We start from the raw sequence: 21,360 nt of genomic DNA, 5'->3' as shown, positions 1-21,360 counted from the left end.
CTTCTTAGACAATGCATACAAATTCAAATAGCTGACATGAAGGAAGATGAATCCCGCACCAAATATTGAATAACATGGTTCAAATACAATCATGAAGAATATTTTATTCATATGCAAGATGTATTTATTTTGACAGTCAACCACCTTTATCTTCTGCTGTATTGAGTAAGAATAAAGTCCTGAGAATTTCATAGGATACTGGCATCATTCGGTCTACTCATAAAATACAGTTGATATTTACTGTGGTGCTAGGGTCCAATAATACCTCCAGCTGTCTGAGACTGACTACAGCTTAAGCAGACTAAGAAAAATAAATGCCGTATTCTGAGCACTTACTCTTAAGTTTCTGATTCAGAAGTCACACTTGACATTCTCCATTGTGGACAAAGTCTGGCAGCTTTGGGTGATAGAAGTCTAAATGCATTAGAAGTCACTTGCCCACCATTGTCTCACAATCAAAAAAGTATTCATACTGGAACCAGTCCCAGAGCTCATTGTTCCCAGCTTGTTCTTGTAGTAGATCCCACGCTTCTTGTGGCAGCTCACTGACATTCTTGTTTCAAATTCTACCTCTTTTTATCAGGGTGAGTTAGTGTATGTGAATTATGGCCGCACCGAGGACTTCTTTAAGCTAGAGCGTGAAATGGGAATTAACTGTACAGGAAAGATTGTCATTGCCAGATATGGGAAGATCTTCAGAGGAAATAAGGTAATGCATCTGTACAGAGCTGTTACATGTGCAGTCCTTCAGTCGTTTTCAGGAGACTGAAATATTTACCTAAACTGTTCTGGAGATTTTTGTGTGAGTTTTCATAGAGCTGTGTTCAAAGGTGATTCTTTAGTAGCAGATATAAAATCTATATTTGCTATGTATATAATACATTTATAGGAGAAAAGTAAATAAGTTGGAAAACTTATTGTTATATTCATGTTCATACTATAAATTCTTTCAAAATATTACTAATGTTCTTGGGTAGTACTCTAATTCTGAACTAGCCTATTCTTCCCTATTGGTTCATCTGTGTTTTAAGATGGGTTGCCCAGGGAGGTTGTGAATGCTCCATCCTTGGCGGTGTTCAAGGCCAGGTTGGATGAGGCCTTGGGTGATATGGTTTAGTGTGGGGTGTCCCTGCCCATGGCAGGGGGGTTGGAACTAGATGATCTCAAGGTCCTTTCCAACCCTAACTATTCTATGATTCTATGATTCTATGCCGGTACTGTGTTTCTTTGTAGTGGTTTATGTACACCAGGCAGAGATTATAACTATAAGGACATTATTCTAAATTCTGTATTTGTTTATTCAATGTCCCTATCATATAAATATTTTTAAACAATGGATTTCTGTAGATATCCATGGTCTGACAGGAAAGGACATAATGATGTGCATACTTCAGGCATATTCTCAAGTTATTTCCATAGTAGGGATATAAGAAAACAGTCTATTTTAAGTGTGTTTGACTCTTGTACAAAAATTAGTTTAACCCTAATTTGGGCAGGACTGTAATTTCTATTTGTTAGTTACAAAGCGTATCAAACACAATCTCCTGCTGGAATGTTATATCGTGTCATAGAATCATAGAATGATTAGGGTTGGAAAGGACCTTAAGATCATCTAGTTCCATCCCCCCTGCCATGCAGGGATGCCTCACACAAGACCATGTTGCTGAAGGCCCTGGCCATCCTGGCCTTGAACACCACCAGGGATGGAGCATTCTTTGGGCAATCTGTTCCAGTGCCTCACCACTCTCACAGTAAAGAACTTCTTCCTTATATCCAACCTGAACTTCTGATTAAGTTTAAACCCATTACTGCTTGTCATATTACTATAGTCCCTGATGAAGAGTCCCTCTCTGGCATCCTTATATGCTGTTGACTAATCTGTGAACTATTAAGTGGGTAACTTACTGGTTTTCATACATACCATTTCCACTAGTGAAAAGTGACATGTAACTGATATTCTGTGTCAGATAATATTTTCACTAAACTATTTACTGATGTTAAAGATACCATCTGAATGGAAAAGACTTAAAAATTGAAGAAGGCATTGCTGTCTATTAATCTTTTCTTAAAATGAAATACAAACACCTCAGAGTTACTAATATCTAGAGAGGCAGTTGTCCTGCATTTTGGAAATCACGTGCCCTCTTTGGCACAAAGAGATGACATGTTTATTGTTGTGATAGTATTTCTAATGATTGTTTATATACTGAAGAATTTGAAAGACTATAAAATCTGTAGAACTGTCCTGTCATTTTCTGACTTCCTAATAGTGTGCAAGAATAGGATAGCAGATAAAGGCAAGTATTGTATTTCCTAAAAAAGTTGTGATATTTGTGGATTAAAGTACCCAAATTTAAAACTGTTGAGGATTAGTTGTCAGTCACTATACGTCACCATCACATCTAGTAACAAAACAGATTGGGATGTCAGAATGTCATATATGTTCTCTTGTTCTCTACCAACTGGTATTATACAATAAAAAAGTTGCATGAGAACACTTTTTTAAGATGAAAACAGTGTGCAGGTCAGTCCTTCTGCCATAATAAGCATAAGATGCACACTCTTTGGAGTTAGTCTTGTTCACAGCCAAAGACAGTTTCAATAGTAATAATCTTCCTGTGTACTCTGTACACTGAGGTACATTCAGGAGATCATTAAGGTAAATAATGTAAATAACAAGTATGACTAACTTAAAGATAAGGTTGCATCGATGTGATACAGGTTTTTTTGCCATCCATGATGTGTGCATCTCAATAGCCAGTTGTCTGTATTGATCTGGATGATCCAATACAAACTCAGGTTATGTAGTAATACACTGAAAAATGTGTTGCTTGCCATTCCAGATATCTCCTAACTAGAAAACCTCTTACTTTCATATGGAACCTGATCTCTGCATATATATATATATATTTAGGAAATTTTATGATATGAGACAGTTACGGGCCATTTACTTAGCCTAAGCACTGTAAAAGGCCCTGAGGAATGATTGTAATTTATAACAATTTCTTTTGCCCTCCCTGAACTCTGGTGTCAAGCTATAAAGGACTGCATAGGGACCGGAGATGTACTTTGCAGGTGAAGAATGCTGAATTGGCAGGTGCCAAGGGAGTTATTCTGTACTCTGACCCTGCTGACTACTGCGCCCCAGGAACAGATCCCTATCCAAATGGCTGGAACCTTCCAGGTGGAGGAGCCCAACGTGGAAATATACTAAACCTGAATGGGGCAGGGGATCCTCTGACACCAGGTTATCCTGCAAAAGGTGAGTGATGTAGAGAAGTCATGTTCTGCGAGTCTGGTTTCAGGAAAGGAAGGAGGAAGGTAGTGGGGATTGCAAGTGTTTCCCTTGCAACAAAACACATATTTTCTTGATCCTTTTGCTGCTCAAAAGAGGGAGATTTGGGCTTCACATCAGTAAGCCACTTCTGTAAATGGTGCAGGAGAGAAAGTGAAGGAAATGTTAAGGGAGCCACACAGTGCAGTGCTGGGCTGCTTAACTTCACAGACATACCAAAATTAGCCCAGAGATCATGACACAAGTATTCAATAGCTGAAGCCATAGTTCTTTCCTTCTGCTTTTCATCAGTAAGTCAGCAAGGGGTCAGCTTGCAGAGCCTGCAACTGTTGGCAACAGCCACCCCTGCTGGCAACGCTGAGATCTTTCATGCCAGGACTCATGTCATATGGTTGCTGCTGTGACCAGTTCTAAATGCATGGCTGCAGACAGAATGGAAGAACCTTTATTAGTGTCTCTCTGAGAACATATTGCTAAAGCATAAAGAATGAAATCACTGAAGAAATGTCATCCTGAATTTAAGGAAAGTGAAATGATTATCCTTGACTCCAGTGTTAGGACTGTGCTGTGAACTGTACAGAGTCCTTCTGAGAGTTGTAAATATGAAAATATCTGTCTTTTGCTTTCAGAATACACCTACCGATTAGATAAAGCCAGTGGTGTAGGTCTCCCAAAAATTCCAGTTCATCCCATTGGCTATGATGATGCTGAGACGCTACTGCGGTAAGTGTATGGGAATAAGAGACATGAGGAATTTTAAGCAGCTTTTTGAAAGTTGTGAGAGTACTTGAAAAGAAAGGGGAAAGACTTTAATGCTGTGCTTCTACTGTAGCTGTTGAAATAGTATATGTTTGTCATTTGGTTCTCTGTAGGAGGTAAACATGTTGTCTACTACTGCATATCAGGTGCGTGGAGAGTGATCTGAAAGGGATCATTTGTTATGTCATGACCAGTCAAGTATACTGAAGATATAAAGTGCCTCTGAGTTTGAATAAAGGCAAAAATTTTTGAGAGTGGTGTGATACCTGTCTTGTGAAGAAGACCACAAATGAAGTCAGTCATTTGTCCAGAGAAATACTTACATGTTTGATGGGACAGTATCTGTACTGTCCTCTGTTAAATAAAGGCATGTGCTTTCTCTCATCAGGTGTATTACGTTGCATAAAAATTAAATGATGCTAGTAAACTAATACAAGGAAACTGAGGAAACTCTAGAGTATTATAAGGGATTTAATAGACATCTGTGTTTAAGTGCATGTACTAAACTTGCAAGAAGACAGGCTACCAGTTTGCCAGAGGACAGCATTAAAATTCATAATTATCTTAACAAATTAAATAAGCTCTGTGAAAAAACTAAGATGTGATTGAGTTGGCAAGTGTATCTGTCCTGGGTTCGGCTATAACAGTTATTTTTCTCATTCTTAGTAGCTGGTGCAGTGCTGTATTTTCAACTTTAGTCTTGAGAACAATGCTGACAACACACCAATGTTTTAGTTGTTGCTAAGTAGTGCTTACTCTGATCAAGGACTTTTCAGTCTTGTGCTCTGCCAGTGAGAAGGGGCACAAGAAACTGGGAGGAAAAAGACATGGGACACCTGACCCAGACTAGCCAAAGGGGTATTCCATACGACAGCGCGTCATGCCCAGTATATAAACTGGGGAGAGTTACCAGGAAAGAACTGATCAGTGCTTGGGTGTCAGTGGGTGGGGAGCAATTGTATTGCGCATCACTTGTCTCTCTTGGGTTTTATTGCCCTCTCTCTTTTTCCTATTACTGTTATTGTTGTTGTTATTAGTTGTTATCATTATTGTTGTTGCATACTGAAGTGTTCTGTGGAATAAAGCTTGACCAAAATATTCATTTACAGTAAAGGACATGCTTCATTTATAATAAATATATTTTGCCTAATAAGAAACAGAACATCCAGCATACTTTAAAATATTTTTAAATGTTTCTCACAAGTTCATGTCAAAAATATAAATCCTTTAGAACAGCTGAATAAGTACAGGCGATTGCAAGCCACTGAATTGCTGCATTTCCAGTTGTGTTAAATGACAAAAAACATCTCAACTTTGACAATGGAACAAGAAAAGGTGACTTGGACTGATCATATTTTTCCAGTTTTAGACATCTTTGAAACACTTCAACTTTGTCTATGCTACCAGATTAAACAGTGCTCAGGGACAGGCACTGGACAATTGCCTGTGTTGTTAAACTGTTAAAATGGTCCAAGTTACTCCCTGCTAATTCAAATGCAAATGAAGCTCAAGGCAGTAGAAGGTTCCAGGGACCATTTTCAAGAGGCAGTTTGTATGCAAAAGCAACAGTATTTTCCAGGATAGCTCTAGGCTATTCCAAGCTAATCTCAATGCTCAGGGCTATTCCTGTATGTTAATTTACTAGTACTAATGTATCTGAAAAGGCAGATTATTCTCCTATAGAAGCTTGTAGCATAAGACAAAGACCATCACTGTGGACTCTGGCTGCATGGAACCTAACAAGGTGCCGCTCATGGTTCCTCATTTGTCTTTGGTGTTATTGTAAGATGTCTGTAACTAATAATGATCTTTTTTTACATAATAGTAATATGGGAGGATATGCACCACCACATAGTAGCTGGAAAGGAAATCTGAATGTATCTTACAACGTTGGTCCTGGTTTCACAGCAAATTACTCTACAAGGTCAGTTTTGTTTCTTAAGGAAAGTGTGCTTGGGATCAGGAAAAACAAGTTGAGCAATAGAATTTGACCAAAGGTAGAGTAGTTGGGGTTGTTTTGTCTGATTATGACCATTTCCTAGGCTGAAACGCACTCAGTGCAAAGCCTCGATAGATCAACATCTCGATTGGATGAATATGGCAGAATTGCTTTAATTTCCAGCTAGCCTTGAACTAGTTTCATTTGAAAAGTCTTTGACAAACTATTTGATGAGACTGATCATTTTTTTGAGAACTACATTTGTTTGTTGTCCTTTTAAATTCATGTGGGTCCAGCTTCTGGCCTTACCTATTGCCTTACCTACATATTGCCTTATGTAAAGAGTATTAACTTAGAAGTCAAGTTTTGCAGAAAAAAAAGCTTTACCTACAATGTCATTTTTGTATTGCTTCATATTGTTCTAAAACTGATTCAGTAATTGCAGTGTAGGACTAAAGTCCAGGTGTTTCAATATTGGCTGAGCTATTGTACTGACTTTATATGAACCATTTGATCTTTTTCCTATGTCTTTCTTACACCACATGAAAAAACCTTTCTGAAAAATGCACAAAGACCCTTGAGGATGAATTGTTGCACCTCCAGCCATGTTGCAGATAAGCAAAGTTTCCTGATGCAACTCAGTTTGTCTGATTTTTTGCTGATTAGGGTGCCACATCAGTATTGACCGTGCTGGAGTCAGTTCTGATTTACACCAACCTCTAGATGATTAGAACTATTTAACTTTATAACGCTAGATGGTTTTCATTTCTCTTTCACTCTTCCACATTTAAAAACTAGCAGCTAGCAAAATATCTTTGCTTTGGAGTTCTGAGCCTGTTACCCATATAAATCTTGGCATGAGTACATAGCTTGCAAGGGCTAAATGCTGTTCTCAATTGCGCAAGTATAAATCCAGAAAAAACAGTAGACTGAAATGTTTTCAGATTTACTTTGGCTTAATGGAGGGTAAAATGCTCCCATTGCAATTTATATTGTACACTTTTGAAAGATGTTGAGATGTTTTGTGGTCTAATCTGGTGGATTTTCTCTTTGTTTTTTTTTTTCCTGATACACTAGAAAGGTGAAAATGCACATTCATAGCAACAACGAAGTAAGAAGGATTTACAATGTGATCGGTATCATCAGAGGCACAGTGGAACCAGGTAAAGTCATTTGTTGTGAGTGTAATGTGAGCGTGCAGTGACCTTTACATGCACTTCATAGTTAACAAGGGAGAAATGAGGAATATAGTTTTCTCTGAAATATTGTGCTACATGATCACTGGTGTTGAAATATTTATTGCACCAGCTTTCATATGGTTCAGGGTATGTGAGTGCTGATTTTAAGGGAGAGTCATAACCAAGACAAGTATTTGTCTTCAGGCAAGTAATTTTACAATTGAAAGAATATTCTTAAGTGATATTCTTCCCTGCTAACAGGGATTTTGCGTTCCATCTGAAGACATCATATCCACCACTATTGGCTTTTTGTCTGTCTTGGGCTCTTGTAACCAGTGGGATTTTACACTCTAAATACAGATATGTAGACATCCTAGGATGATGATAACATGACCTAACCTGTAACTGCAGGGCTTCTGTGTTGCCTGAAACACAACTGTTAACCATATTATAGTTGCACAGAGATCTAGTCTGATATTAATAATCACATCATTGTCATGATTTGGAAAACCCTTTTTATGATTGACTATAGATACATTCAAAGAAATTCTGCATTCAGCACACCTAAATGTTGTGAGTCAGCGTGCTGTACAAATATATTAATGGATCAGTTTTACCATGAAACACATTGTTGTAAAATATGGACAGATGCTTCTATCTTTAGGGGAAAGCTGCAGTATTTCTAATAATGTAAATAGTGTTATGGAATTTAAGAGGGTTTAAGTCTTACAGAATCAAGTTACTGTGACAAATTCTTTAGCACTGGCTGAAAGTGCAGAAAAATGTCTTTGGAGATTTAAAAGATTTAATGTTTTTTGATGTTTTTTTGCCTTTCTATCATGTATATTATAAACTATTAAGCTTTGCTGCCTGATACCTACATGGAAAATTAGAAATTACTTCAAATTAACATCTCTATGGCAGGAAAAAAGGTTTTCTAAGTAAACCTCCATAATGAATTTCTCCAGACAGATATGTCATCCTTGGAGGCCACCGCGACTCATGGGTATTTGGTGGCATTGATCCTCAGAGTGGGGCAGCTGTGGTTCATGAGATTGTGAGAAGCTTTGGAAAACTCAAAAGGAAAGGTAATGTTACGAAACAGTAAAGCACACCAAAGCCACTGCTGCTAGCAGTGCCCATTGGTTTCTCTGGGATTCAAGCATATGCTTAAAATTAAACCCATGTATCTTACTGATCTCTCAAGTAAGCATGCTGCTCTGCAGCTGTTAACTAGTTCCAGTTACAACCTTAGTATACGTGAGGTACCTCTCCTCAAGAGAAAGTACACCTACACCTAAAGGAAAACAAAACACAAAATGAGGGTACTGAAGTAAATAAGACATTTAGGTACAAATGATTACTTTGTGTTTGAAGCTGGTCAGACTGGATATTTCAGTGGTCCTATACAGTTGATACCATGGTAGACTAATCAGAGCTTCATCAGGCCAATATCAAGAGCCTTCTCAGTACTTGACTGTAGTTTGGAGACAGACCCAAGAATAAATAAAGTGTCAGTGTAATCATAGAGTCACAGAATCACAGAGTGTTTTGGCTTAGAAGGGACCTTAAAGGTTATCCAGTTCCAACCCCTCTGCACACACAGGCAGGGACCCCTTCCACTAGACTAGGTTGCTCCAAGCCCCATACAACCTTGGTCTTGAGCACTGCCAGGGATGGGGCAGCCACAGCTTCTCTGGGCAACCTGTGCCAGCACGTCACTACCCTCACAGGGAAGAATTTCTTTCAAATAGCTAATCGAAATCTACTACCTTTCAGTTTAAAGCCGTTCCCCTTTGTCCTGTCCCTACATTCCCATATCAGAAGTCCTTCTCCAGATTTCTTGTCATCCTGTTTAGGCACTAGAAGCTGCTCGAAGGCAGCCTTTTCTTCTCCAGACTGAACAACCAAACCTACTTCAGCCTGTCTTCAAAGCAGAGGTGTTCCAGACCTCTGAGTGTCTTCATGGCCTCCTCTGGATTCGCTCAAGCGGGTCCATGTACTTCTTATGTTGGGGGCCTCAGAGCTGAAAGCCGGACTGCATGTGGGGTCTCATGAGAGTGAAGCAGAGGGAAAGAATCACCTCCCTCAACCTGCTTCTCATGCTCCTTTTGATGCAGCCCAGAGTATGGCTGGCTTTCTGGTTTGCGGAGAGCGAGCTATGCAAGCATAGTAGGAGGTAATGGTTAAAAATACTTCATGCCTAGTTACATTAGAATAGGAACAAATGTCAACTGTACTGAGTTTCTGCTGCTGTCAGAGCAAATGCTGTCTCCCTATATGACATCCTATGGAAAGAAGCTCTGACATAACTCAAGTGTAGTGCTTAGAGGAGCTTTCTTTGCTTACCCATTACACTTAAAACCTATTGACATTTAGTTTCCTTTCCATTCCCCCTGATTATTGGATATCAGGAGTGTCAGGGGAAACTGATAAAGGGGGAGCAAAAGATGAAAGGGTTCCAGTAGCCTCAGAGAAAACTTTGGGCAGAGATATAGAGGTAGACAGTTCCATTTGGCCTGGGTTTAAACCAAATGCAGAACTTCAAGTGAAAGATCTTTGTTTTGAAGCCAAAGTTACAGAGAATTCCTTAGCTTTTGAGACATGGCATTAGGGAGACAGAAATTGAAGACATGCCAAACACTTTCCTGTCAAGGTAGACACTGGTATACAATGTGTACTAAATTGAACGGAGCAAAAAGAGTAGAAGAGCTTTCTTTCAAGAATTTGTGCACAAGCACAATGTTTTTCTTGTTCAGAGGTTTAAATTTTAGAATATTTTCTTCCAGTTTCAACTGAGGGAAGAGAAAGAATACATTATTTGGCACAATACTGAAGTAGAAGTAAGATTGCTAAAAAATTAGAAAACAATTATAAGATTAGGTTAGTGAACCAGTGGGTATTGAAATTCTTTAAACATACTTCTTCCCCCACAGATCAGGATAAAATATAAGCCCCCCCCAAATTACCTTTGTTTTCAGGTTAGTTACCATATAACAAGCAGACTTTATTTCTGTAATACAGTTTTCATGGTCTTTTATTGCAGGGTGGAGGCCAAGGAGAACAGTGATATTTGCAAGCTGGGATGCAGAGGAATTTGGCTTGTTTGGATCAACAGAATGGGCTGAGGTAAACCAATAGTGTGCAAACAGGAATATGCACAGTATCAGATCTTGGAGAAATCTGTCCTAGAAAGCAGCACTTCTCCCCTCCCTCCTTTCTTCCTTCCCTCTCCTTTTTTCTCTCTGTCTTTGAGTCTAAAGTTTCCTTTTCAACTAAGAATATATGTCTCCTTGCAGTATATTGTGTCTTTCTCTGAAGTAGCTGTTACTTCTGTGGATAGGAAAATTATGCTGAGGAAAAAAACCTCATCAGCATTTTCTTCTTTTCCTTCTCATAGGAGAATGCCAAAGTATTGCAAGCACGGGGAGTGGCTTATATCAATGCAGATTCCTCCATTGAAGGTACCTCGCTTTTAGTTGTCTTCTGCAGGAATAGTGATGGTATGTACAGATGACTGAGAGGCATTTTAGCCTGGAGATAGATCCCGAAGAGCTTCAGTGTGATAATACTTTTGCATTAGTTTGGGAGTAGATATGGCAGGAAACTGTGACCCAGGACCATAAAGTACCCTTCAGATATTCCTGTCACTTCAGGGAGAAAGTCCATTACAGTAGCTACACTATTTGAGAAGCCATGGGAAGGGACAAGAAGTGTTGGTACCCCTGTTCAGCAGTTCTATGGCAACTCTTTAGAGTCAGCTTCTCGTCTTATAATGTGTGTAGTAAACAGGGACGAAGGAAAGCTCTCAAAATTTGTTTCAAAAGCTGGGCTGTAATTCGTCCTAACCAATACAAAAGAAAAGATCACAGCAGAACTCTTCTACAGGTAGAATCAGCTTGTTCCTTGTAGAGAATGTAGCTCTCTAGTCCCTTTCTTATTAACAAATAATGGCACGAGGTTTCAGCTGAGTAGAACTTGCTTCAAACCCCCTGCCATGGGCAGGATCACCTTCCACTAGCCATATTTCTCAAAGCTCTGTCCAACCTGGCCTTGAACAGTTCCAGGAAATAAATAAATATATTTGAGTATATATATATCCCTTTGAATAGAAATATCTTCAAACAAATAGTTTTTCCTGTTTCTTTTCAGGAAACTACACACTGCGAGTGGATTGCACACCACTGATGTACAAACTGGTGTACAGTCTGACTAAAGAGGTAATACCACTTGTAATTTTTAGCCAGCATGTTCTGTGCTCACTTTCTGATGGGGCTCTGTGTAGGTGTTTCTTTCTTTTCTGACTGCAGCACCCTTTTTAAGTCAATAACCAAGTAACAGGAGCTTTTTCCCAGGAGTGGCAAAGGGATTTCAAGCTTATACCCTTAGATTAGTCAGGATTAGGTGATTTTTCCACTCCCCCTGTGAAAGTATTCCTTATAAGAACAAAAGAATAAAAGAAAGTCATGAGCTAGAGGACAGACACAAACCTAAACCTGGCTGCCCAGTTCAACTACTTGGGTGCCCATGGTAGGGCAAGACTGACTCCCTTTTTAGGCAGGGGAAGATTTAGGCTTGGTCTATTGGTTTTTGTAGCATGATGTGACAGTTTTGCTCAGTGTGCTCAGCTTCATTGTACGCTATTCAACATTCACTGACTCTGGCCATGATGCTCACTTGTGGTGAACAAAGTTAAAAGGTAGGGACTTTTCTCAGGATATCTTCACCATCTTATATGTCAGATGTTCTTTGCTTTGAGAGTGGGTCTTATAGCACCGAGGCTTTTTATCCTTTTTTTCTCTTCTGTTCATTCTGTATTAAAGAATGAACATTTAATTAGTCTTTTTTGTGTATGCTTTATATACATATATAATGTACCTTCAACTACTGTATATATTATATGAATCTACTATATCTGTCTTCATCTGCTGTATATATTCAGTTATTTGTCTTTTCCAGCACTGATAATTTGTTATCTTCTGGAAGGTGGCATTAGACTGGTACAAAAGTAAAGGAAATGTAATAATTCAGTATAATCATTTTCTGGCAAGTGACAGACAACAAATAAACGTTAACTCTGTTAAAATTATTACATACAAAAAATAAAAGAGAAATATTTATGTCCTGAACTGAAGAAAAGCTGATCGCCTGCAGTTCCCATGCTGAGTGCAGGTGTTCAGAACAGTCACAAAATCAGGTCAGCAGAGTCTCAGTTTGGACACCAAAAGCCATCCTTAAAATGTTGACCTAAATACCAGTAAACACAGTTGTGTAACCCTTTCTGGAGCTGGGAAGCAGCAACAAAGCCTGATGAATGCATTTTGGTAGCTGATGTCTGAAGAGAATGCTGATCAGGAAGCAGGTCCTGTGTCATCACATCAAAAATTAATCTGTGACAAAAAGAGTTAATACTATTAACTCTGTACTATGAACAATTAGCTTCATGACCAAAACCCCAAATGTATTAGTTTTATTTTGATTCCTATTGTGGAATTCTTAGATGGTAGGTGGTGAGACACTGGAATGGGTTGCCCAGGGAGGTTGTAAGTGCTCCATCCTTGGTGGTGTTCAAGGCCAGATTGGATGAGGCCTTGGGTGGCATGGTTTAGTGTGAGGTGTCCCTGCCCATGGCAGGGGGGCTGGAACTAGATGATCTTAAGGTCCTTTCCAACCCTATTCTATTCTATTCTATTAATAGTAGAATATCTGTTAATAAACTTTAATGGATTATAGATAATAGATATTAATAAGCTTTAATGGACTGTACATAGCAGCCCACTTTTATAATTACCCACAGTGTTTAAGCTGCTCAGTAATCCGCAAAGTAGTCAGAGTGATAGGAATGAAATTTAGGACGATCATTATTTGTATACCTCTGTAGCAGCTATGATGCCATAAACACCCAGTAGACTTTACCCTTCTAAGATTACTCCTGCATCCATGAAAATACTTTTTGTGAGCTAAACCAAGGTAGGAACAGTTTTGAATTAAGCCAAGGCAAAAGGGAAATTTCCTGACAAAATGAACGAAAGTTTTGGTTTTGTGAGGAATTTCTGTGTTGAATATTGAAATTAAATTGCTTAAAGTCTCATAAAAAATAATCAAATTGCAGATATTGACCCTAAATGTTTCACTGTGTTTTCTTCCATCTAAAGTGTCCTATTTTCAGCAAATAAACTATGGTATGCATTTGAAATATTAAAATGGAAGTACAGAAAGATTGAAGGACTTAAGCCCATGACTTATTCATTGCCCTAAGCCATAGGCTTTATGTGATGACAGCTTATATATTTGTTGTTTGGTAACATTTAAAATTGTACCCTTTGTCTTTTTTTGCCATATATTTATCTAGATACCAAGTCCTGATGAGGGGTTTGAAGGAAAATCTCTTTATGAGAGCTGGTATAAAAAAAATCCATCAAGAGAATATAAGGAGCTCCCCAGGTCAGTGGCAAAAGAATATACCAGAAGTTATAGCTTGTAGAGTTGGGTTTTATAGAATCATCCACTTGAAAGACTGTGCACCTGAAAGAAATGGTGTGATTTTCAGCTGGTATAAATTTCAGAGTTTTATTGATTGTAGCTGATACACTTGTACAACAGGTTTGTGAACCTTTGTAGCATTACTATTTTATATAAGAAAAGTTAAGTGTTCCTGTGATTTGTAGACATTTAGACAAATAAGGGTAGTACACAGAAGCCAGCAGCAGGCACACAAGGTGCTGACACAGCAGCTTTCCCTTGCACTTAATTCCAGTCTCCTGGAAGGCCGCTGAGTTTGGGTGGGTGGGGATCACGCCAGGCAGGAATTTACAACACTGTCTTTCAAATTTACCAGAGTTTCTCTATGGAATCTCAAAAGACTGGTTGTATTCCATGGAGCCACACTGGTACTGTTGTGAACTGTCTGAGCTGGGAGTTTGGGAAAATGGAAGTCAGCTCAATGATTCAAGGCAGTGTATTAAATTCTCCTCTTGAGAGTTTGATTTCTCTGACCCTGAGAGTGATGACTCTGCTTCTCTGAGGATGCAATTGATGAGGTGCATGTAACATAGAGGGTCACAGGCAATTACTGATATGCTGACAGAAAGAGTGTACTAGGAAAGACTGCATAATGACTGCCACTGTGGGATAAATAATTGCCACAGTACTTGGAAGCAAGCTAAAATTATACTTTAAGTATTGTCACTCAAGGCATTTTCCTCTTTCTTGTTAACAGAATAAATAAACTGGGTTCTGGCAATGACTTTGAAGTCTTCTTTCAACGTCTGGGCATCGCTTCAGGCAGAGCACGTTACAGTAAAAATTGGGTAAGCCTGTGTCTTTGTAATGTTGTCTCCCTGTTACTGCCTGAATAATATCACCTGTAATTGAGCCACTTAGACTGCCAGCTTTTTGGAGTCGTTCAGTTTAGTGTGTGAGAGTGGAGTCCCAGTTCATTATGAGAACTTTATGTGCTTCTGCAAGACAAATATTTGATGAATAGGAATGGTCAGCGTGGTGCCAGTCGGAGAGAACGACCTTTCCTCAGGGTAAATGGATATGCTCAAAATTACCTGTGGTTGATGAAGGCTTAGGAGTGGCTTCTGATGACTTTTGACTGATTTGTAATTACTTATGAAGCTTTGAATTCAAAACGATTCATGTTTTATGGAAAAATATGGGCTTGACTCTGGAACATACTGTGAGATTAGACTAACTGAGAAATGTTCAAGGAGCATTCTGTGCAATGTGGCCTTTTCCTTTGAAAACCAGGACAATGCCTTTTCAATGCCTTCCACAGCTGCATAATGGTTTTGTTTGGATTTGTTTGTTTCAGAATGTAGAAAAATACAGCAGCTACCCAGTTTACCACAGTGTCTATGAAACCTATGAAATTGTGGAAAGGTTTTATGATCCCACTTTCAAGAATCATCTGACAGTCGCACAGGTACGGGGAGGGCTGGTGTTTGAACTGGCCGACTCCGCTGTTCTTCCTTTCAACTGCAGAGATTATGCATCAGCTCTGAGCAACTATGCTCACATCATCTACAATTTATCAAGGAATCATGAAGAGGAACTGGCAACATACAATGTATCCTTTGGTATGTATAGTCTTTCTTCACACTCCTCCTCTGTTAATGCTAGCAATCATAGAATCATAGAATAGTTAGGGTTGGAAAGGACCCTAAGATCATCTAGTTCCAAGCCCCCTGCCATGGGCAGGGACACCTCACACTAAACCTTATGTTAATCTCTGTCTTAGTCATGACCTGGTATTTACCTTGTGCTGTATGGACAGTAAATAAAACAAGAGCCTCACCCTCCAATAATTTGAAATTTCACTATTTTGTCACTAGTATGCCTGTATTGAGACCATGCCACTGTCAAATAGAGCTGTCACTTACAGTCTCATGTTCATTGATCTGTGCATGGTTGACCGATGTTGGCAACAAGATATGTTTGTCTGTGTCCCTAAAGAAAAATCACCCTGCTTTGCAGTTTATGGTGTTGGACAATTGTCTGACACTGATTGTAGGGTCATAGGATATTTCATAGAATCATAGAATAGTTAGGTTGGAAAGGACCTTAAGATCATGTAGTTCCAACTCCCTTGCCATGGGCTGAGACACCTCACACTAAACCATGTCACCCAAGGCTCTGTCAAATCTGGCCTTGAACAGTACCAGGGATGGAGCATTCACAACTTCCTTGGGCAACCCATTCCAGTGCCTCACTACCCTCATAGTAAAGAACTTCCTTATATCTAACCTAAACTTCCCCTGTTTAAATTAGAAGGAACTTCCCCTGTTTCAGGTTAGATGGAACCTCAGGAGGTCTCTAGGTCAACCTGCCCAAAGCAGGATCAGCTCCAAGTTCACACCAGTTTGCTCAGAGCTTTATCCCATCTGGTCTTGAAAGCCACCAAGGATAGACACCACAGAACCCCCACTGAACCACAATGTTTGATTTTCCTCAGGGTAAAAAGATTCTCCTTATATCCAGCCAGAACTTGTCTTGTTTCAATTTATAGATATATGATGGCAAGTGTAAGCACCATGAGAAGTTTGCCTTGAGGCTTGGTCAAGCAGTAATGGTTCATTTCTATGCCATAATAGAGATCTTGTGCTGGCAGGTGAAATTTTATTTTGTATTATAGGCATTCACAAGATGCCTTCTTCCTGAGAAGCCTTTATTTTATTGGCAACATTATGTAACATTCAGTTTAGGACTTGGCTGCTAATGACCAATATCAAGAGCCATGTGCACACACACATACATATGCCTATACTCTCTGTCTCAAAACTCAGTGTGTGTGGAAGGACATACAAGTAAAACACAGGTTGTTGGGATTTATAAAATCCTGAACCTACCTGAACAATCAGGTTCTGGAAATCATGTTATAGTTTTTGATATTTCTGTGCCGTCTTCAAGTAGCAAATACTAGTACAGACAAAAATACTGATTTCTATTGTCTCCAAGGCAGTTTTTCACACAGAATTACATCATTTTTAATGTAAGAATATAAGGTCATCCAATTTTCATCCAGTAAGAACTGACAGCTCACAATCACAGTGAAAGATAAAGCTATAATTTGAAAAACATGATTTGTTTCGTGATTCCTTCAGTATCTGAAGTTAAATGCTTCCTTCTTGCTCCCTTCAGATGCCCTCTTTTCAGCTGTGAAGAATTTTACAGAAGTTGCTGTTAGCTTTCATGAGAGACTGCAACAAATAGATAGCAATAAGTAAGTTTAACTCTTCTTTTTCCTTCCAGTCACATATTCCACATAGTCTTCTGAGCTCAGAGGACGTAGACTTCACTTGCATTTAGTGCCCTGAATAACCTTGGTGACAAATAACTGTCAGTCCTTTGTTTCATTGTAAGTCCTTATGGACTCTTGTCTTTAAGGATGTGGTTACACTAAAAGTGTAGAAATGTTGAATTAGTGGACACCAGAGACACTGCAGAGGCTGGGAGTCCACCCATGTTAGCTTTGAAAAGTATCCAAGCTAATTAGTGGTAATTCTTGAAAGGTTTGAGTTGAGGAGCAGTGCAGGAAGATACATGGATGTGACTAGAATGCTGGTTAGCATAAGCAGAGCCAGCTCAGGTGTGTCACTCCCTCTAAGTGGAGACACGTCCTAAGATTTCGTCACTGGATTATCATTAAACAACAAATGTTGACTCATGGTCTTTGTTTTTGCCAGCAGTCTAGTTGTCAGGATACTGCTACCACTTAATGAAAGGAAAAAATCAGCTGTACCGTTATTGCATTTGTGCCAAGATTTTGGATAAGCTTTCAAGAAATTCTGTGCACCTCCTATGCCAAAAGGCCTAATTTGACTTAATTCTTATTCTTGGTAGGCTGTGCCCAGAATGACAAACCAAACTTCCTTTTGCTTATACATAGGTGTATGATATCCTGCTTGAGAAAAATCTAGCTTAGCCATATGCTTACCCTTATGGAAGAGTAAGTGAGAATAAAAGCCATCCTTTTAAGAGCAGCAACTTTCAGGATGAATAACCAACCAATAATTTCATATGTAAAATATGACATTTATGACATACAACATGTATGTGACATTTTCAGAATGGTTTCATTGATGGATGGCCTAAATTTAAGCTTTAATTCAACCAACCCGTTTTAGTTTCTTTTTACACCAATATAACCTTGAAACAGTTTCATTGTCAGTAGTTGAATTACTCCTAAGATTACTGTGATATAAATTTTACCTATTATTTTATTGGTATGCCTTTGAAGATCTACAATAAGTTCCTTTGTATATAAATTACCAAACCCACATAAATTCAGTATAATCTTAACAGTTCTTTTATTTGTTAAGCATTGGAGCTATTCAGAGCACACAGACACAGACAGTCTCTGCTCTAGGGAATTAAAAATCTATCATCAGAAAAACAATTCTTGGATGGCTCAAAAGATGATTCTAACATGACAAGGTTCCTGTTTCTCAGATGTTGTGGCTCCACGTAAAAATAAATGTGATTTCATTGAAATAATTTGCAGCTGACTGGCTTTGTGGAAAATAGGGTCTTTAGAAAACTGTTTTACAGAAGAAGAGAATGGTCTGCCTAAGCATCCTAGTGAAAAGAAGATAAAGGAATAGATGCAACATGACAGAAAACACCTGAAAGTCTCTGTCTTCTTTGACACTATTCCTTGATCTTTAAAAACACCTTTAAGAGACTGTCAGGTTATGAGGCAGACTGTCTCATAGTACAGATCAGCATAATTCTGTTATGTAAGTTGGCTGATACAGGCTGTCTTTTGTGGGCTACACTTGAAGTTCAACATTTTGGATCTGGTGTCCATAAATCCAGAGATGTGTACACTGGGGCACAGGATGAGAACGAGCCAACACTATAGCTAACAGAGTCCCATTTTCTTTTTAGCCCGCTTGCTGCCAGATCACTGAATGATCAGCTCATGTTTCTAGAAAGGGCTTTCATCGATCCTCTCGGATTACCTGGCAGACCATTCTATAGGTAAGAAAGGCTTGGTTTTCACTTTCTGCCTGGAGTACCCTATGAGAATTCCTTTAAGATTTGCAGGTCTCTAAGTGGAATTGTAATGATTCTATTCAACATGGTAAAAGTAAACAGGATAAATAAGACTGAAAAGGGAAGACAACATTAGGGAAAACTTCAGGAAGATACACTATACAGAAGGAGGGCAAGTCTTGTTGGAAGCCTATTCAGATCTGTAAACCCATGCCCATTGATTTCATTGGGCTTATAAACAGACCTAAAAGTTTGGCCCTTGACTCAGTTCAAGTAATTTCAGTGGTAAATGATCTTAGGAAGTTATTATTTGAAAGTGACATAGGGTATAATTGAAGTATCTACAACTTTATTGGTTATTAACACAGCAGTCATGCTAGGAAATACAGTGTAGTGGGCTGTACTTCAACAGCAATGAATTCAGTAGTCCTCTCATCCAGTTCAAGAAGTAAATCTTGTTTGAGAGGCAGAATAGTAAAGTCTAGCTTTTCAATCCTTCTGCATAATGCGGAACAATAATCTTTCCACTGAAAACTGTTGAAGGAGAGCTTAAGATCTGCAGATCTATCAGTATCTACAGTATTTACCTTTCATAGCTTGTGATTAAAAATTGATTGAGAACAGTCTCTTGTTAAAGCATCAACTTTCCTGCTTCAAAGTATGCCTGTTTATATTGGAGATTGTGTATATCTGTGAGAAAAAGAAACTGGCTTTTTTTTATCTCTCATCTAAAATGAGGGACAAGGAAATACTTTGGTCAACTTTATCTTCAGTCATCATAGCTATAAAGTTTAAGAATTCACATGGAATAATGTAGCTGATGTTATTTTCTTGCTTTGTAGATTATAGGTACTATTGCTGCAATGATTTTATTTATTTACATCTTCAATGACAAGAATTTAACAGGTTATATATGAACAAATTTGTTTTATCCAGAAAATAATATATTTTATTTTCCTAATGCAGAATATTGTTCTTTTTTTCCCCTTAACTTCTCTACAGACATATTATCTTTGCTCCAAGCAGCCACAACAAGTATGCAGGAGAATCCTTCCCAGGGATCTATGATGCCCTGTTTGATATTGAAAGCAAAGCGGATCAGCGTGAGGCCTGGGAAGAAGTTAAGAGACAGATTTCCATTGCAGCCTTCACTGTACAGGCAGCAGCAGAAACACTGAAAGAAGTAGGATAAATATCAACAACATTATCATCAGTGAGGACTACATTTGACAGACTGCAGAAGCCTTAAAAACAGAGCGTTTAAAAACACTAGGAGGATTATTACAAAGAGCGCAAAATCCAAAAAGACCTCGTTCTTTGCAAATAATATACCCAAGCGGAATGCATTGAGCAATGCTAACAAGATAATGTACTCCACTCAGAAAGCTCAGGCTGTAGATATTTCCTGAAGTGAGAATGAAAAGCTGTGATGTTTTCTGTCAGCTTCATATTTTAAGAATTGCTAACCACTGGATTTATTTTCAGAGCTTTGAATTTTGCTAGCTTGATTACTCTAGCAGTCTTCATAGTGCATCAGGAAGCCAAAAGTCATTTCATTTTTCTGTCATTGTCTAGTTTTATTTGGTTTTTTATTATTTACCTTGGGGTTACATAATTATACTCCAGCATAGCCCTTTCAGCTCTCCTTTTGCACAAAGATTCATGTATGAAGATGAGAAAACTGTCACATACCATGTGCTGGATGTATAATGATTATAACAAGTTTTGGGCAGCCAGCCCAGAATACTCATCCATGACGTTCTTCTCTTCACATGCTGAGTCTCACAGCTTTTTGCAAATAAAATTAAGCAAGAAGCCTTCTAGTCACTGAAGTGAAAACAAGGTAATCCATCTTGTCAGATGTGTAATCATCTCACAAAATATGTCTTCTGAGATGAAGACCTACTTTTATTCTTTCATCCAAAATCTACCCCTGCTATGACTTGTCCCTAACATGGTGTTTTTAATATGAAGAAAATTAGGAAGAAAAAAAAGTCCTCAGTCCTTAGTTTCAAATTAACCAAATTATTACCATTTTTGTACAGTCTGTATTTCTGATATTGCTGTGCAGCTTACTCTTATGACAGACAGCTCAAAAGACTACAATGAGACAACTGAGATCAGACTGAGAAGTCTCAGAAAATCAGATCCCCTCATCTGATGCTCTACCACTGAAGGACTACTGGCATCTTGGACAGAAATACTTTGTGTGATTTGATCTGCCCTTTTAGCTGAGGCCTCCACCATGTCTTAGAAGACTGTCTCATGATCTAATGGTTTTCAGTGTCATAGTAGATTCTTTTTCTTTTCCTTAAAACATCATTCGTAAGTATTTCAACTTTTCACATTAAAACCCTTCAGGCAAGTTAACTATAATTAAGTCATTATTTCACTTAAATGTTGGTCTTTCTCATAAAATGATCCAGTTTACCAGATAATGGGAAATGCTCTTATACTCAAAGTTATTGCCCAGTTATTTTCCCATTTTTATGAAAGTGATTGGAGTAGAACCACAGAGATGTCTTCTCCCAAATCTAGTTGTGCTAATGCGAGACATTGCTGTTTCTAACTGTTTTAGTGCTGCTGTCTGTTCCACTGCTCCTTCTCTCCAGTGGAGAATTCAGTATAATGGTTTACAATCCACCTCTCACAAAATCAGTAAGGTTTAGATCATCAGTTATGTCAAC

General features: G+C 38.5%; 1 protein-coding gene across 1 annotated transcript in view; it reads left to right on the top strand.

The window, feature by feature from the left end:
- Nucleotides 1–19,865, top strand: part of LOC308219039 (putative N-acetylated-alpha-linked acidic dipeptidase) — a gene marked incomplete at both ends in the record, with an annotated part of 30,315 nt that extends 10,450 nt beyond the window's left edge. Inside the window, 15 exons of the mRNA XM_080613576.1 lie at nucleotides 584–709; nucleotides 3,076–3,262; nucleotides 3,925–4,018; nucleotides 5,880–5,978; nucleotides 7,071–7,156; nucleotides 8,140–8,259; nucleotides 10,218–10,300; nucleotides 10,572–10,635; nucleotides 11,324–11,391; nucleotides 13,524–13,615; nucleotides 14,391–14,481; nucleotides 14,991–15,255; nucleotides 16,817–16,898; nucleotides 18,566–18,658; nucleotides 19,676–19,865. Of these exons, the coding sequence (XP_080469702.1) occupies nucleotides 584–709; nucleotides 3,076–3,262; nucleotides 3,925–4,018; nucleotides 5,880–5,978; nucleotides 7,071–7,156; nucleotides 8,140–8,259; nucleotides 10,218–10,300; nucleotides 10,572–10,635; nucleotides 11,324–11,391; nucleotides 13,524–13,615; nucleotides 14,391–14,481; nucleotides 14,991–15,255; nucleotides 16,817–16,898; nucleotides 18,566–18,658; nucleotides 19,676–19,865 (1,740 nt within the window). The remainder of the gene's footprint in view (nucleotides 1–583; nucleotides 710–3,075; nucleotides 3,263–3,924; nucleotides 4,019–5,879; nucleotides 5,979–7,070; nucleotides 7,157–8,139; nucleotides 8,260–10,217; nucleotides 10,301–10,571; nucleotides 10,636–11,323; nucleotides 11,392–13,523; nucleotides 13,616–14,390; nucleotides 14,482–14,990; nucleotides 15,256–16,816; nucleotides 16,899–18,565; nucleotides 18,659–19,675) is intronic.
- Between the last annotated feature and the right edge of the window lie 1,495 nt (nucleotides 19,866–21,360).

This window comes from Psittacula echo, assembly GCF_963264785.1.
Source record: "Psittacula echo genome assembly, chromosome: 3".
Taxonomy (NCBI): domain Eukaryota; kingdom Metazoa; phylum Chordata; class Aves; order Psittaciformes; family Psittacidae; genus Psittacula; species Psittacula echo.
The sequence above is the reverse complement of the archived record's forward strand: the minus strand, read 5'-3'. Positions and strand labels throughout refer to the sequence as shown.